General features: G+C 40.8%; 1 protein-coding gene across 3 annotated transcripts in view; it reads left to right on the forward strand.

Annotated features, from left to right (window-relative positions):
• dpysl3 (dihydropyrimidinase like 3) overlaps window positions 1-18,295 on the forward strand; it is a 50,063-nt gene that overhangs the window by 18,109 nt on the left and 13,659 nt on the right. For all 3 annotated transcript variants that reach the window (XM_031303565.2, XM_031303566.2, XM_031303567.2), the window contains exons 2-8: window positions 7,593-7,681; window positions 9,872-10,056; window positions 12,989-13,153; window positions 13,257-13,318; window positions 14,148-14,228; window positions 15,844-15,912; window positions 17,095-17,215. In XM_031303565.2, the coding sequence (XP_031159425.1) occupies window positions 7,593-7,681; window positions 9,872-10,056; window positions 12,989-13,153; window positions 13,257-13,318; window positions 14,148-14,228; window positions 15,844-15,912; window positions 17,095-17,215 (772 nt within the window). The remainder of the gene's footprint in view (window positions 1-7,592; window positions 7,682-9,871; window positions 10,057-12,988; window positions 13,154-13,256; window positions 13,319-14,147; window positions 14,229-15,843; window positions 15,913-17,094; window positions 17,216-18,295) is intronic.

The following is an 18,295-nucleotide window of genomic DNA, read 5'->3' on the forward strand; positions in this document are numbered from 1 at the left end:
AGAATTCCTCATGGGGGCGACAGAAACTATGCACTATAGCTTTAAGTATTAGAACTTAAACTGATTAGAAACTGTGATACTGCAATCCTGAAAACATTACCACTGATGGTATAATGTTGGTACATTGGCCTGAGATAAAACTATCATCAGTTAGAGCAGGTAATACTTCACTAGTCTTTTGACCATAAAAAGCGTAGCACATGTAGGTTTTAAAGGTGGTTCTGAAAAAGCTGCAGCTTGCTCCATCACTGGACAGCAACTATAATATGTATTTAACTTAGTGAAAATCAACACTATATCAGTAAATAAAAAAATCCATACTCAATTAATTTAGAACAATATCAGCTCTGTGAGTGGACAAACAACTCCCCAGTAAGTGCTGATGTCATAAATCATTCAGAGTCTACAGGCACATAGTACCACCAACAACCTTCTATCTGCTTAATGTATAACCCTCCTCGCGCCCAGACTTTCCTTCTGTATTTCCATGCCTGCCCATTCTATTCCAGCTGTTTCCTTGCATCTGCTCTCTGCCACAGTGGCTCTGTCAGATTTCTAGGTGTGGTTCTTCCCTTCCTTCATACACAGCAGCCCCAGTGTTGTTCCAGGCTAGTACATGTCATCAGTAATCCTCTCCAGCTGGAATGAGCATCTGTGGGCATGAAACGGGGCCGGCAGACGGCGTCTCTGCCCAGGGAACGAAACCCATTCCCCCTGTTGACGCACCACAAAACAGGGCCCCGCCACACCAGAGTGTGCCATCACCACGCAGCCTGCAGCAAAGTGGGCTTGAGTGCAAACAAAATACCCTGTGGCCGCCCAGGCGTTGCTATGCGACTCACCATGGCAACCAATATACAGTTGTGATGGCAGGGAAATACAACCCCTGTTTGGTTTGTCGTGTGGAGATGTGATTTGACACACACTTCAGTCACACACCAACACTTCTCAGATTTCTTGACTAAGAGGGTTTATAATTCAACCTGTCTGGATTAATCAGATCCATGTTGAGTTTCTTTTTTTTTTCTTTCTTTCTTTTGTCGCCATGGTTACAATACATTACACTACTCCAGCCTATCACAAAATCAACATTCCAGACGAGCAGGATCTTTCTATGATTGATATGTCTCATTGTTTTCACTTATCCAGAATGTGAAAAAAATCCTGTGCAGTTTTGGGTAAAGAGTAAATATTTTTGCTTGCTAGGCAACAGGGCTGAAGCAGAGGAACTGGTGCACATTCAGGATGACTTCCCTCTTCCACTGGTCCCTGCCTGCCTCCCTGCTGCTCTCTCCGCCCACACAAGGGTCTCTGTCACAGCTAATGGAGGCCTCCTCAAATGTCCTCTCAGCCCCTTTGGCCTGTTTTGTATAGACATGGAGTTTTCCAGGACCATTCCCACTTATTAAGCACGGAGAAGCGGCTACTAGTAATTTGCATCCCCATTTATGAGCTTCTCCCTCCAGTCTGGTGGAAGTGGAAAAAAGCTGTCATTGCAAATCAGCGTAGTAGTACAAGAATAACATCCTGTCGTCTATTTTTGATTACTGCTGCTGACTTGTGGAGGAGAAAATGGCTTTTTCCTGTGCAGCGAGAGGTGCTTCATGTTTGGTTCTTTGTTTCTCTTAAGAGTTCACTCTACATTGAATAGATGAGACTGTCAGCACTAGAGGGAGGATGCAGTTGTGTGAGGTAAAAATAGCTTAATTATTTCTTTCCCAATGACTTCAAATTGCACACAGTTCCCCAAACCATGCAGATTTTTAGTTTCAGTTTAGATTAATGACGGACTTATTTGTTTGATTTCAGCAACTTAGAACAGACCTTTTTTTATGCACATTTGTGATCGACCTCAGTTGTGATGATTGCGTGATGTGTGTGTTAAAGCTAATCCTCCTCCAATTCTCCGAATTTGTCGAAACACCAAATCCTCTACTATTTAACCAGCGCCAAGACTAGGTCACAGTCACACACACACACATAAACAAGTACACACAAATAAAGATGAGTAAGAACCATTTGTGGTGGTTAGAGCAGTAAAAGTCTCTGCTAATAGTTATTTGTTTAAATTGTTTGACCTAAACACACACACACTAGTCAGATTAGCATTTATTATCCATAAAACAATACAAAGAACACCTTTCTAAACTTTCAAACCTTCTCAATGCTCCATATTCTGTCCATGTTTCCACCATTTAGGGTTTATATTTGGTGAAACATGACTATCTTTTTTTTAGCACCTCAATTTGTACTGCAGACTTTGTGCTGTTTGTTTATAGGCCAGTAACAGCTAAGCTTAGTGCACTAATCTTAGTGAACTCATCCTTGCTATGTGTTATTTCAACAGAGGGCACAAGGCAAGGTTCAAAGTCAATTGAAAGATGCAAACAAAAGGCTACATAAGCATATGGAGACTAGAAGAAAACAGAGAGAGACTGGAGGAAAATAAAATAAAGAATTGGAGTTCCTTGTGAGTTCTGAGAGTCTGCTATCACACACCCAACAACACACTTCCATATGATGGCGCATACGTTGCTAGTTAGCCACCTAGCTAGTTACCTACAGCTGATGTCTGTATAGTCTGTATATTGTAGGGTTGCACGATATTGACAAAATATTTTATTGCGATATCAATTATGAATATTGTGATATCGATATTAATTTTGATATTTGTAAACTTATGTAAAATTACAAAAGTTATAGGAAAACGCTAACGTTATTTCAACTGATGGTCATATTGGACTGGTACAACATGAATAAATAAATAACAACCATGTCTACAGAACAGGACATGTTTTACTGGTTGGACAGTATAAAATAAATAAAGAGAACAGGACACAACTTTTCTTTTGCTTCTCTGATTCGTTCCGTTGTCTCTATCTATTTCTTCACTTACACTGTCACTCTGCCGAAATATGCACACACGTGGTACGCTCCATAGGGTTTGTCACGTAGTGAACCCGTGTGCTGACGTGGACTAACGTGCAAGTGGCACGGTAACTGGCCAATGAAACATGATCATTATAACGTTTCAAGGGGGCTCTAAATCAAACACAACTAAGCCACACAGCCAACGGATGTGATGCATCGCTCCACAAAATAAACAAAATATTGCATAGTTATTGCGACACTTTCGATATATTGCGATAACGATATTGAGTCGATATATCTTGCACCCCTGGTATATTGGCAGTTTATGGCGAATAAAGACAGACTGAACAAACTACAATGACTACGGTGAGCAGTTTATCCAGTGAGATTATTTTTCCTTTCCAAAATCTGGGCGATTGAACAGTGACATAATTGACAAACGAGGACATGGTCAGTGACCCTGGAAGGCCACAGCAAATCAGGATCAACATCGCAACATTAACACACAATCATTGCTGTCTTGTGTTAATATATTCTAACCCTTTAAGATAATATGAATATTTGTGGTCTAAGATTAAAGTTGCAATATGTTTAAAGTAGATTAAAAATGTCTCAAGGCACTCTGAGGAAACCCGGTTGGGTATTAGATGAGATGGGAAAAAGGGGCGATTTAAGCATGTTGTGTCCTAGTTTTAAATATTTTTTTAACAGAATATAAGCTTTGAACCAAACAAATTGTAGCAAAGACTTTCTTTTGTTGGATTTTCATGTACATTTAGTCATGATGCCTGAAATTAAAGAATGCTACACAGTGTACAAACTATTTAAATGAATCTCTTCAGAAAGAGATAGACATGGTCTTTAGTCTGGTTGTACCTTGCCTTGCTCTGCGGCTGCTCTAGCTGCTTATTCTGGGATGCTCAGAAAATCACTATTTTTGTTCAATGTCTAGTCAGTGGGTTCGTGCCCCTTCCAGTCCAAATCAGAATGATTCAATCTCTGAATGCATCAAGATATTTTTCACAACATGCTATTGCTCAGGTAGGTTAGGGCAGAGCTGTGTAAAGCAAGTTCTTTTCACCGGATCGAATGCTTCAAAGTACAAGAACAGAGATGCATTGTTATCTAAAGTTCTATTCAAATATTCTGATCAGTGGTATATGAAATATTACGTATGTCTCGAACAGGCAGACAGTGACCAATGCATATCCCTTTTCCTGATTTTATTGTGGGAGTTTTAAAATAAGGTAGGTTATATGAACTGGTGAAAATCAATGTCCAACAAGGATTCAGGAGGGAAGTGTGGGCAAGAATCAACTGAATTCAATATCCATTATGGTGGAAACAGCATCGATAGAGAAAGCAGTAGTCATCTATAGTCAGATCATACATTTGCCACAACATGCATGAATTTCATGCTTGCCATTTAACCGTCCTTGCCAAAGTCAGGGCTGCAACAAAAATTCACAGCATTATGAGAGCGGTATCCGTTCATTACGTGGATGGTGCTGTCTTGTTAATGTTACAAATGATTAGGTTAAGGTCCCATAACAACATAATAGAACAGATGGTTTAACTCAAGCAACATCACAAAAGTTTGAGTTCTGTTACACAGTGAAGAAATGTACTGCAAATGGAAATCGTTAAACCGTAATTAACTAAATTCCTTTAATTTATAGTCGAAATAATGCAGAAAAGCTGAGAAATCATTTTTTTGAAAAACGACAGAATCCTGGAAACATTCTGAAACAATAAACAGTCCTATGACACATATTAACCACATAATCGTGGCGACATTGGGAATCAGCATTCTGTCACTTTGTAGTAAATTTTCTATTAAATGTTGTAAATGTGGTGGTCTGTTTGTCATAGAGTCCAGGAAAATGCCACAATGCATTTAGATTTATAATGTCAGATTAAAAAGTGTTAACGACAAAAATCCCCATTAAAATAATGTGTCTTTGAAAAAGCTATGGGTGAAAGTTTGGTCACCCATACGGCCTTGCCAAACAGTCCTGCCATTTAGATATATGTGTTCTTGAAATTGTTTGACTGTTAATATCCACTGACTGGAAATAACTCAAGTCTTGTATCAAATACAGTCCACAGGCAGGCATACATTATGTATGTCATAGGCAGCTGCACTAACTGAGGAATACTGAAATCAGCAGACTGATAGTGGCTGGGTTGTAATGGAAATGGAAAGCTATTGATTGTCAAATGATTGTGGTCTTGTGCATGCTGCTATAGGCCAGTGGGGAGAGTGGGCAGAAACCAACAAAGGGGAGAGTGTGTGTGTGTGTGTGTGTGTGTGTGTGTGTGTGTGTGTGTGTGTGTGTGTGTGTGTGTGTGTGTGTGTGTGTGTGTGTGTGAGAGACTGCTGAAGCACTTGAGTAAGGCACCCATGCATGAGGACACACCCCTCGCTGCAGTATTATAAATCAGATAAAAAATCTTTACTCGTCTGATGCAGTCTTTTGTAAGTGTTGTCAGTGCTGGCAGTTTATGGATTTTAACGTGCTGACTTTATATATGATTATATCTAAAGCATCCATTGTATCCATATCAGACTTAGAATCATATTAGAGAATAAGATGAAATGAAGTCAGCAGTATGCACTCCTTCAAGTTCATAACTAGAAGAATGAAGGAATAATCTCTGAGCTAATGAACGACAGTGTTATTGCTCTACAGAAAGATCTATGCTGGTGCTGTTCTCCAGCCACTGATGACTGTGTGTTGTAATAGGTTGCTTAGGGTGTGGTTTCCAGAGAAAGCTCTGGGCTCTGTTTTACACTACTCCATCTGCATCACATACACACAAAGACACAATAAAACACACATTGCGTGTAATTATGAGCTCAGCAGATAGTGCTTGTATTATTTGAGCTACATTATACAAAACCATACTGTGCTTTTCCTCTTTTTTTCTGTTGTGGGAGGGTGTGGCTGCAGTTCATTATAATGATGAAACACTGGGTCTAAAGCCAGGGGTGTAAATCACTGCACACATGTGCTGTTGGGAAAATATGGAAGTATGTCCCTCTTAGCAGGGCAAAGAACTGAGTCCGGCCATAGAGTGTGAATGTATTACTGAATCTGCACTTGTTAAAGGTACGACAATATTGTCATTTTTCATAAGTCATAAAGGTTGACTTTAACTACAAACAGACATTTGTTTCTCCAGAAATTCAAGAACTTACTTCTTTTTCCCACACAGAAGATATATACTGTTCATGATGGGCTGTAACTTTTGATTCATTTACTATATTTGATATATATGTATTGCTTGTTTTGTCCCAACAGTCAGACCCCCAAAACATTCGACTTGAAATGCCGTAGCAGAGAACTGCTGCATATCAGACTACGATTCATCCAATCGTCATGTGGCCAGTCGATTAACCACCATCTTAACCAGTTTGCCCAACCACCTGCAGTTACCCATCTACCAACGAACAACTCCCCTCTTTCCATGTAGCCCTCCACCGTGTTCGACAGCCAGTTGTTCACTGAGGTAGCTATCCAACAAGTCAGCAAAACCAGGCGCCCAGTCTCCTCTCCTCTCTAGTCTGTCTCCCTGCAGTCAACTTGTCGCCATGACAACGCCCTGCTAGAGTCAGTCCATGGTGCAGCGGCAGCAGCAGATTTGATGTCTTACTGTGTGGCGTCTTGGCAACGCCCACATCAGACCACATTACGGAATGCAAGGTTGAAGGGTTCCTCAGATGTGACAATCCTTTATAGTTTCATTTTAGAGCACCAATCACATTTAGTGATAGGGATTGCTGTTTTCTCATGCAGACTAAAAAATATCCTGCCTCGTGAATATTGCCGATGGCGTTTGGTCTTTTAGATAAATGGATTGTACTGAGAAAATAACATCCACAGTTGTTGCAAAACAAAATCTGGATAACGTGGTTAAGATGTTAATCTGTGATCAGTTAAAAGCAGCTTCAGTTCTGCTTCCAACTTCAAAATGTCATCCTCCCAAAGGTTATCACCATGCCTGGTCCAGGTTATCTTAATGCCAGGGAATATAAATTACAGTGAAAGCTGAACGTCTATCTCTATGAATACCTTCTTCTGAAATTAGATTTCTTATTCATAATCGTATCATTACTTGAGAAATGTGAACCTCAGAAGTAGTTGCTGATTTTGTGAAGCATACAAGTGATCAAACCGGCACTCCCAAATTTTCCCGGTCAGTATTATGCCTTTTGCCGATACCATAATGCTGCTGACAGTGATGATGATTAGTCACTGCATTAGGTCAGATTTAAATGTGCAGACTGACCACAGAGCAGACAAGCAATACAGAAAAGCAGCACATCAGTTTCAAATTCAACAAATTTTTGTTGAGTGCTACAAGAACAACATCCTAACATTTGGTGTGGCCTCTCGGGGACACATGTATGACAAAAGCTAAACTGTATGTGGTGTACATCATGGTTACATGAGACAAGACCTAGCCATGAATGAATGAATAAATGAGACATTGTTCATCTCCTCTGGGTGAAAAAAAGAAGGACATATTCAAACCACAGAGGAGTAGAAAAAGCTCTAAATATACAACAGAAATGATCTAGCTCAGTAGATTGTCCTCGAATTAAGCTTGCTTACTTGACAATGTTTCAAGCCAAAGTGGGTCTTTTTTGGAAGCAAATAACATTGAATCATAACATTTTTCTTGGCCCTCCTCTCTTCCCATCCCTTTCTCTACAGAGCGATAGGCTTCTGATCAAAGGCGGGAGGATTGTGAATGATGACCAGTCCTTCCATGCTGATATCTACATGGAGGATGGCCTCATTAAGTAAGTCCTTCGCTGTCCTTCTTTCTGCTCTGCTTTTATTCATTCCCATTGGCTTTCATCCCCCCACTCGCTCTCAGGCTCATCATCCATTTGCTGTCTTTCAGTTTGTATATCATCTGTTCCCTCTCCCTCATGTTAAACTGCATCTCTCTTATGAGAGTGCAGATCGCTGTTGCAGAAATTTACATATTTTTCATGATGTGTGCAAAATGTTAAGTCAGACATCTTGATCACTCCATCAGATGGGTTGGCCAGGTGAATTGGTGTAAATGTTAATGGCAAATTCTGCTTCCTTATTGTCATATCTTTATCCATTTGGACTTTTCTCCCAATCGATTTGGGACACCTGCAAGAATTACATCAAGTGGGGCAAGGAGCACGAGCCTACAGCTGTTCCATAAACTTCAATGTCACAGAGATAATCTTAATCTGTCTGACTGAAAGTAAAAGGAAATGCAGAAAGTAGTCCCCTTGAAATCCCTACTGTATATAGTCCATGTTTCTCAAATAGGATTCTTTTTATCATGACCAGTAGTTGCAATAGACAGAACTAGGAGACTAACAGGTTAACAAATCTCAATGACCTCAAATGTGAAGATTAGATTCATTATTAAAGGTCACATGTCATGAATGTCATGTCATTTTTAACATTAATATGCATTCCCCCAGCCTGTCTATGGTCCCCCAGTAGCTAGAAATGGCGATAGCCTTTGAGAAAATGAAAGCTCAGATGGGCCGATCTGGAATCATAAGGAGCAAGGTTACCTCCCCTTTTTCTGCTTTGCCCGCCCAGAGAATTTGGCCTGCCCATGAGAAAGAGAGAGACATCATGGCTTTCAAACAAGCAAAGTGGCAGTTGGTCAAGGCCACATCCCCACCTCCATCTCTCTCCTCCTCAATAGCTACAGACACAGAAATGGCACATACTAAGTAAAGCTCATTGTGGGACTGGCTCTAGTGGCTGTAATTCTGCACCAAGGCTGAATTATGGGAAAGAGACTTCAGATACAGTATTAGGGGACCACTAATGCCTATATAAAAGCATCCAAAAAGCAGCATGTCATAGGACCTTTAATGTATGAATGTATCTAATTCTGATAAGAATGTGTAGAAGAAGGGTCATGCGACAGGTTAAAGAAAACGTTTTGACTTGAGACAGGTGACACAAGCTTGGTTGCATCACTCTCAGTTACACGGGGAAACTTTAAGTCAAATATTGCAGTCTTTATTAAACCAAACTAAATATATCCGTCTAATTGACTCCGACCCAGAATGAGTGATATGGAAACTTCAATGAATAAATGCATAAGCACAAGCTGCTTGATCATGCACACTTTGTCCTGCCAGCTGACCTGAGCCAAAAACAAATTTATTGTTCCATTGGGTCAAGGACAAGGTATGGTGGTAACAGCCAGTCTAGGCCCCAATTTAATGTGCCAGTATAAGCATGTCTTTGTCCCACCAGACAAGGTGAGGGTAGTTTGGGTGAGTTCCTCTCTCTGTGTCCTCCTGAATCAGTCTGTCCTCTCTGTCACTCTCGTTTCCCCCTGTCCTGTTCTCTCTTGCTTTTCCAGTTATAGGCCCTTTGTCCCCACTGCCCCTTAGTGAGGCACTTCAGAGAGAGGCACCCATGAAAGGCCTGGTGTTGCATAATAAACACCCAGATGCCTGCTGGACCATTGGGCTGCTGGCAAACTCACAGAGACACTGGCTTCTGCCGGCCTTTCTGTCTGTCTGGCTGGCTTGTCTCCTCTATAAAGTCTGAACAACAGGATTTTGTTTAGCAGGGTTGAAATGTTGATGTGTTGGCATGGTGACATTGGGCTGCTTCAAGCGTGGCTGATGTTGATTTGGGCTCAGTCTAAAGTTACAAATGTTTGCTTATGATTTAAATGTATTAGAAAGATGTCTGCTGATATCAGATTTTGACAACCACATATTTAGAAATCGGCAATGTTCTGCACATCAGTGTTTAGGAATTGCTTGCTTTAATCATTTGTTGTGATCTTAATTTACTTGAAATTATATCAGCGTATTTTGAATGTAGTGACATCCAAGATTCAGATTCAATTCATTGGCATTGCATAGCACAAATAGTAATAGAATTGTTTTTTTCTGCTGTCCAAACATCTTTGTGGATGCAACATCACATCTTCATACAATTATAACAATAACCTCTTCCCTCAACAGGCAGATCGGCGACAACCTGATCGTTCCCGGTGGGGTGAAGACCATCGAGGCCAACGGGAAGATGGTGATCCCCGGTGGCATTGACATCCACACCCACTTCCAGATGCCATACCGTGGGACCACAACTGTGGACGACTTTGCTCAGGGATCAAAGGCTGCTCTTGCCGGGGGCACGACCATGATTGGTAAGGGCTGTAGGAAAGGTTGTCCACACAGTAAAGTTGAATTTAAGATGGAGACTGAAGCTAAAAAGAGGGGGGGGGAGAGGAGGGGAAGGAGAGCTGAGACCCGAACAAAGGAAAAGAGAAAGCGATGGGAAACGGTTTTGGTCTGTTTTGGGGCAGCTCTCCAAAAGAGGGCCATACAAAAGACTGAGTGTAAGGGGGGAGGATCGGGAGGGGGGACTGGTGGGCATAGAGTGAAACACTGCTCCCAGGGAAATACAGCACCAGTGTCTGTCTTCATGCTCCTTGTCTATGTACAGCATGTGTGCTTCATGTAGCTGACAGACCAGGCCCTATCACAGCTAACAGCTGGTAGGCACCACAGTCTCATTAATACCATTTTTAGGCTGGGTGCTGCTGTCTTGCACTGTGTTTAACCCGACACATTCACTAACAGACGTCCTACTGTAGTAAGCTCTTTTCATGGGCTGCATTCATAGAGGGATTATATTCCAGTGGGTGATGAGTGAGAGAGAAAGTGAAAACATACTATGTTTTGTATCTGCCTCTGTGTATGGTATACTATATGTCAGTCTTTGCTAACAGATGATGTTGTGTTTGGGTGGCGGTGGACAGAAAAGTAGTTCAGATGGTTGACATAGTAAACAACAGTGTTGTTTTTTTGTGACTGCCATTTTCAGCTCTATCCTATTAACATGCAGAGACCAGATAAGCAGATTGGCTCATCTTTAATGAGATAAAGATGCCTGTCAGCTGCTGAGCCAGCAGGCGGTCTTATTTTACATTACAGCTGAGTAAGATAAAGCGGGATATTTTGTGCATGGTGATACTATTGTGTACTGCCTCTCCATGAATAATTTCAGTGAAAACAGACACAAAAGATATTCCCCAAATATTCTTACAAGCATCCACAAATTTTAAAACAGTAAATAATGCAAATTCATACATTAGAAACCTTGTCTATGTATTATATTCATATTTTATGTGCTTAAAGCGTAACTCTCGGCAAAATGCAACCTAGGGTCTTTTTGTGAATGTACCTGAGTCAAACTTTCATTTAAAAGCATATTTAGGACGGAATCGCCACTTTTAAGATTGACCGTATTTTCGTTTTTCGGTCAAATGGCCTTTTGAATGGGAGTGCTAGGGGCACTTTTATGCTAGCCTCAAAATAGCTATTTTTAAAACACTAAGAAGGCTCAACACAACATGAAACTTTGCTCGAAGTATCACCAGGGGCTCTACACCTTAACGAAAGCATTGACAACATTGTCTGTGTACCCAGAGTTTACTAAAAAGAAAGAAAGGTTTTGAACAACTCACCGTAGCTCTTGTTGTTTCCGGCTGCTACCACCTCGGCAGTCAAAATGAATTGATATCCGAATGCGAATGAACGGACTCCATATGAGGCTCCTTTTTCAACTACGAGGTCAATATTGTTTTTCAATAACGACAAAACAAGAAATAATCCGTGCATTTATATGGAACTAAGCTTTAGGAGCTTTCCATCTTTACTCTCCTCCCTGTGACGATGCATTCGGAAATCGATTGTTTTTGACTGATAAAATGGCTGCGGCCGGAAACAACAAGACCTATGGTGAGTTGTTCAAAACCTTTCTTTTTAGTAAACTCTGGGTACACAAACAATGTTGTCAATGCTTTCGTTAAGGTGTAGAGCCCCTGGTGATACTTAGAGCAAAGTTTCATGTTGTTCATGTCGAGCCTTCTTAGTGTTTTAAAAACAGCTATTTTGAGGCTAGCATAAAAGTGCCCCAAGGACTCCCATTCAAAAAGCCATTTGACCGAAAAGAAAATACGGTAAATCTTAAAAGTGGCGATTCTGTCCTAAATATGCTTTTAAATGAAAGTTTGACTCGGGTACATTCACAAAAAGACCCTAGGTTGCATTTTGGCGAGAGTTACGCTTTAAGCATAATTGTTATATGCTTATTTTCATATTTGTTTGAGCTAATGGTGACCATAGCTTTTGGACATCTAAGTTCTTGGTCTATTAATTAAATATTGAAATGTATGTTTCTAAATAACATGATGTAACACAAGAACTTCCAATTGTTTCAGTCACTAAAAGCGTGGGTGATCCCATCAGGAACAATCCACTTGCCTTGTGTGCCAAACTTTAATCCAAATAATTGATCGTGGTTACATAACCAAAAGCAAAAGTGACTCGGAAAATATCCGCAGTTGAAGTGGCCCCATATTCATCAAGGACACTGGCTCCTGGACAAAGATGTTCAAAATGTAATGTGACATCTGACAAGGTTGGTCCCCACTGGCTGAGCACTGCAGGCACTCAGACAGACAGCTGATCGTGCAAGATAAACAATACAGGGAGAACATAGAAACACCAGCAGACAAATCCTGATATGACCCTGTCTTCTTCTCCCTACGTGTGACTATCCCCAACCCACTCTGTCACTTCTTTGTCTGTCTATTTATTTCACCTGCCACCTTTCCTGTCTGCATCCATCACATTCATCCTCTCCTAAAACCCTTTTCTCCCTACAAACTTCCCTTCTCCTCCCCTCCTCCCTTCATGTCCCTTCATTGGCAGTGGTGGCCTAAAGGTTAGAGAAGAGCGCTTGTGACTGGGAGGTTGTCGGTTCAATCCCCAGACCGACAGGATAAAATCTGGGTGGGGAAAGTGAAAGAGCAGCGCTTGTCCCTCTCTCATTACCACCACTGAGCCCTTGAGGAAGGCCCTTAACCTAACCTTAACCTCCAATCGCTCCAGTGGAGCTACTCAGTGGCCAGCTGTGGTTGTACTGGGCAGCTTCCAGGTATGAATGTGTGCAACTGTGTGAATGTGATCAGGGCGTTCCTGCAAAAGAGAGGCTTCCTCACAGTGAACCTTCCCTGAATAAATAAAGGTTAAAAAAAATGTCCTCTCTCCTCTACCATCCACCTCCTCCAGTGGACCATGTGATCCCAGATCCCGGCTGCAGCCTGATGGCGGCCTATGACCAGTGGAGGCAGTGGGCCGATGAGAAGAGCTGCTGCGACTACTCCCTCCACGTGGACATCACCCACTGGAACGACAGCGTAAAGCAGGAGGTGGAAAACCTCATCAAGGAGAAAGGTAGGCTGTGATGGCGTAACATAGCATCTACTACATTTTTATATCCACCTTTGACCTTTTTAGGGGGGTTTAAGTAGCATTTTAAAAATTTTCTTTGTTACAGGTGTGAACTCGTTCCAGGTCTACATGGCTTACAAGGACTACTACCAGATGAGTAACAGTGAGGTACAATAACTTGAACTTAGTGTACACTTTAAAGGATGTCATTTTTCTTTGTCCATACTGGCAGTAAAGAGAGGGAAGGCAAAATCCACATTCCCTTTGTGAATAAAGGCACAAGCTAATATGAGGCTTCTGCAGTCTAACTTTATGTTCCCTTTTATCCTTCCACTGCAGCTCAGAAAATAGAATTGTGTCACAAAGCTTGAATTTTTGTACTACAACACTGTAACTTTTGATGATTTCTGCTTAATTTCACTATGTCAGACTAGTGAATACCTAATATTAGCTTTACGCAGAACGAGGACTGTGGCATTTCCCCCCCATTCCTTAAATTTAATCTTTTTATCTCCCTTGAAACACCTCATGTAACTTGTAGCCAGTGATGCATAGTGTGAGTTCATACTGTAATTCTTGCTGGTAAATGTAGAAAAGTGTAAGTCCAGATGGTGTGAGGCATGCCTTTGTGTTTCTCATGCAGCCATAGCTAATTTGGTTGCTCAGGGGAGCACATGAGGCAACTGAAATAGTCCAGCTTGAAAAACTGATGTCATGCAGCTCACCAAGGAACTGTGGTGCAGCAACATAACAGCAACTGCAGCTCATCCCACATGAGTTTAACCTTTTCTGGAGACCACACACAATAATTGCAGCGTGTCGTGGTAGACATCATGTAAATTGTGGGCTTCTTTTAAATTGTGGCTTGAGGGTGACCCCCAGAATAAAAAGGAGTGTCTGATTCTTGTGTAAACAGCCCGGCAGGGTTTTTAAATATAAATACAGTGCCACTGTAATTGTTCACTGTTTCTGTGTTTCTGTTTTTTTTTTTCTCCAGCTCTATGATATATTTACCTTCTTGGCGGAGAGGGGAGGCATTGCTGAGGTCCATGCTGAAAATGGCGAGATCATCGCTGAGGTAAAGATAAAGATAGATAAACTGACAGTTACAGCTTTTCTTCCCATTTCTCCCCCGCCTCATACCGTCTCTTTAATGACTTGTCTCATGTCCAACTCTGTGATCTGTTTTGGTTTAATGTGATTTATGTCAGTTTAGTTCACCTTTCTGCTTGAGCCTTATCACAGTGCATCTTCACTACCTACAGACTAAACACACTGTCACCGATGAGAGGGTGGATGTGTTTCCTGTAGGACACTAATGTGTGGGTGTAGTTTACCCAAATGAAAGTGAATGTGAACTGTAATAGTCGGTGGATTGAGAGGGTTGGTATTAGTCAAAGCTCCAGACCATGCCTGGATCCTGTCACTGGGTGTGTATGTGCATAAGCAAATCCCAGATCTCCTGTCTAGTCTTAAACTAGGACTTTGAGGGAGTCTGATTTCCATCAACTTTAAGACCAAAAACGTCTAAACCGCCAGATTATGTCATGCCCTTATTTTACTTTAGAGCTCCTGAGATAGAGAGTTCTTGTTTAGATCTGTTTGTGATACACATGTTAGTGCTGGTACAGAGGACAACAAGTGACAAACCATGGCTATGTGCTGAAACCATTGCCAAAGTGTGTAAAGCTGCTGTAGCTCTTTGGACCACTAGATGCTTGCTTGAGGAACATTCTGTCTTTAACTTTAATTTTCCTTTCAGAAATATAAATACAAAATTCAATAAAGAGAATTTCTCCACAGAATTTAAGTCTCATTAGTGGAAATAAACAGTCAAAGGGGGCAAAGAGCGCAACCTCCTCAAGCTTTTCAAATAAACGCTTGTCTCCAAGTCCGACCTAAAAGTAAACAGAAATGAACCTCATGGATTAGCTACAGTAGCTACCTGCATAGGCATCTACTTGCGGGAAAACCTTCTGGCTAACATAACCAAACATCTTTTACTAAATGTTTCATAAATTGCGTGATTAATTTCAACAGAGGCCAACATAGGTAATACAAAATGTCCTTATATGACCCTTAATGCTGCTTAAGTGTTGTAATTTCTGTTGCTTACCATATGGAGAGCAAACTGTCCTGTCCAAGCAGCAGTGGCCGCAGGCACACCACCAGTTTCTTGAGTTACAGGTTGTCTTGCGGGAATTTTCCTGTATCTTTTACGATGTCAGTAGTAAGCATGACGCAAAGTGAAAATAGTCAAATTATGTGAATAATACCCAGGTTAAAAAATACTGTAATATCTCTTAACACTTAAAAAGTAGCATGTCATCATAAAGCATCCATGGTGACGTGACAGACGCTAAGTCTAAGTGTCTCCATGCATAAGTAACTTCTGCACCTACTATGACACAAAAGAGCAGCCAGATTTGGGAGATAGGTCTACATGTATACAAAGACCCTCAACAGTCCGAACAGATTCCCACAGTCCTCTATGTGATGCCTGACCCAGAAGACAAAACTTCTGCTCATATACTCCACACAGGCAGAGAGAAGCAGAAACAGAATATCATTTTGGAGTTTGACCAAAACTTTACATTAGCCCGAGCACTCAAACCACTGAACACTAAAAAATAGTCCCACATACAGTATACCTATGAGCTAAGTAGTCTACTTTCTGCATGTTTGTTCAACAGGAGCAGACCCGCATGCTGCAGATGGGTATCACTGGACCAGAGGGACACGTGCTGAGCAGGCCAGAAGAGGTATAAAACACACACACACACACACACACACACATATATATATATATATATACTATGCACCTATACACATTACATTCAATTATTATAAACATGTAGTCATGAACATTTTGAAGACTGAAATAGCCAAGTCTATTTGTTTTGATACTTTTTATTGAGATATTGAGTGTTTTAATGTTTTTTGATACCTTTTATGTTTTTCCAAAGATCGTACACACTCACATTGTCCGCAATGACGTTCTTGGACTGGTCTTCACACACATTGTTCTTGTTACACACATGTGGTTTCAGACACATTAGAGGTGTTGGGTGAAAATGCTCTGGTTCCCCCAATTGTTGCCGCTAATGATCCTTCGACAAACATTGAAATGAAAGCCACGCTCTCAACTCAGAAACTTGTCTGCCTTTAGCTTGACTGGGATTTTCCACTCTGTGGTTCAGCAGGGTGAACTTGTCCCACCAGTCACATAGTGTCATGCAGTTGTTGTAAGTGGAGTCTTAAGAATCAAAAGCCAGTAACATACTTTAATTGAGCAGAGACCTAGTTAGATTAGTGGTTTTTTATTAGTGTCTGCTGTCCTGTTTGGTTTTAAGTTCTTGGTTATTCGACCCATGTTAGGCTTGTGGACTACAACACAATAATCAAGTGTTTGTGCATAAAGGAGACAGCCGTCTGGAGGCATACATTGGCCCTCTACTGGAATTATGTTTCCATTTTGCATTGAAAGTTGTTTTTTTGTTCTTGCTCGCTGACTATCACAAACATGAAAATATAGACATGGACATTTTATAAATGTCACATGTCACATATCACAATAAGGTAAAAAAAACAAAACATAATTAGGTGAATGAGCATGTGGCGCTCTCGTCTGACCTCGCTAAAGTTTATTTTAACATTTGTTTGCTCTCATGAATTTTATAAATTTACTCTCCTGAATTAATCTCATGAATTTACTTTTTACTACCCTAACTCTATGTAACTGAATAAATCCCTAACCTCTCCAGTTTGTTATGTTAAAATTACAAGCTTGTACTTGTCATTTTGGATAAAAATGAATTATTCAAATAAGACGGCTCCATAAATACATAGTTTGCTGTGGTTAACATATTTTTTAAGTTTATTTGAGAAAATCCTAATGGGAAAAACATGTCCAAGTCAACCACAATGTGCTGTCCCTTCTGTAGCTGGAGGCAGAGGCCGTGTTTCGTGCCATCACCATCGCCAGCCAAACCAACTGTCCTCTCTATGTGACCCGGGTCATGAGCAAGAGTGCTGCTGACATCATCTCACAGGCCCGGAAAAAAGGTAAAGAGCAGCATTTGGATTTCACTGCACAAGGCAGAATCTTTTAAAGCTGCGCTATGCAGTTTTGGCAATTTCTTCGCTGTTTTCTCGCTTTTTGCTCACAGGTTTCTCTGTAGAGCTCCCTCCACAGCTTTGGAATAGATATTTGGCAACACTGTGTAAAAACTCGCTCGGTCAGTCTGCCGTTTCCTCTTTCTCTGTTCCTCCGACAATGCTTTCCTAGCGTTCTGCTTCTTTTTTGCCGGCTCAGCCATGACGATAGTGTGAAAAACTCCATCGCTACCTTGTTCTTGCTAGCCGGTTCCTGGATGGGGGCGTTTATGTGTGCAGTGCCTAAAGCAATTCGTTACATCGTGAGACCTGATATCACGCGATACTTCCTGATGCTTAGGCTCGCCGGCCAAAAGTTGCAAGGGTGGTTTTTTCCACTCACAGGCGCTAGGGGGAAGCGAGACGACCACCATTCAACCCAAAAAAGTCATATAACCATTCCAATGACTCCGAAGCTGTTCAGTTGAGATAAATTAAGCTAAAAAAAACTGCACAGTTCCCCTTTAAACTATGTGTTTATATCCAATCCATCATTAAGTTCATAAAAAAAAAAAAAAAAAAAAACTGATTGTATGAAATGAAACTGCCTGCACACCTAAAGGTACATGATGGTATGTTGTATATTCTACAGGTTTTATTTTACATGATATTTACATAAAGGTCAGAAAGAAATTGGAAATTTGATTAAAAAACACACTAAAATAAGACAAAACACTGTGTTGATTTCATCTTATACTATTGTTTACAACATTTACATGTTTTTCTCGTTAAGCTTATTTTGTGAAATCGTGGTGCTCAAATCATTACAAACAAGACGTCATTAAAACAATGTATAGTCTAGGACAGTGGTTCCCAACCTGGGGTCTGGGGACCCCTAAGGAGGACGGCAAAGATCACAGGGGGGGCGCAACTCTTTATCTGGTTTGAGGTTGAGGTAAAAAAAAAAAAATTTGCACATGTTAAAGAAATTATGATAATACACTAGAATATATAATGTATACAAAAGTTTGTATAAAAACTATATATTTT

Source organism: Sander lucioperca, chromosome 13, assembly GCF_008315115.2.
Source record: "Sander lucioperca isolate FBNREF2018 chromosome 13, SLUC_FBN_1.2, whole genome shotgun sequence".
NCBI classification, from domain to species: Eukaryota; Metazoa; Chordata; class Actinopteri; order Perciformes; family Percidae; genus Sander; species Sander lucioperca.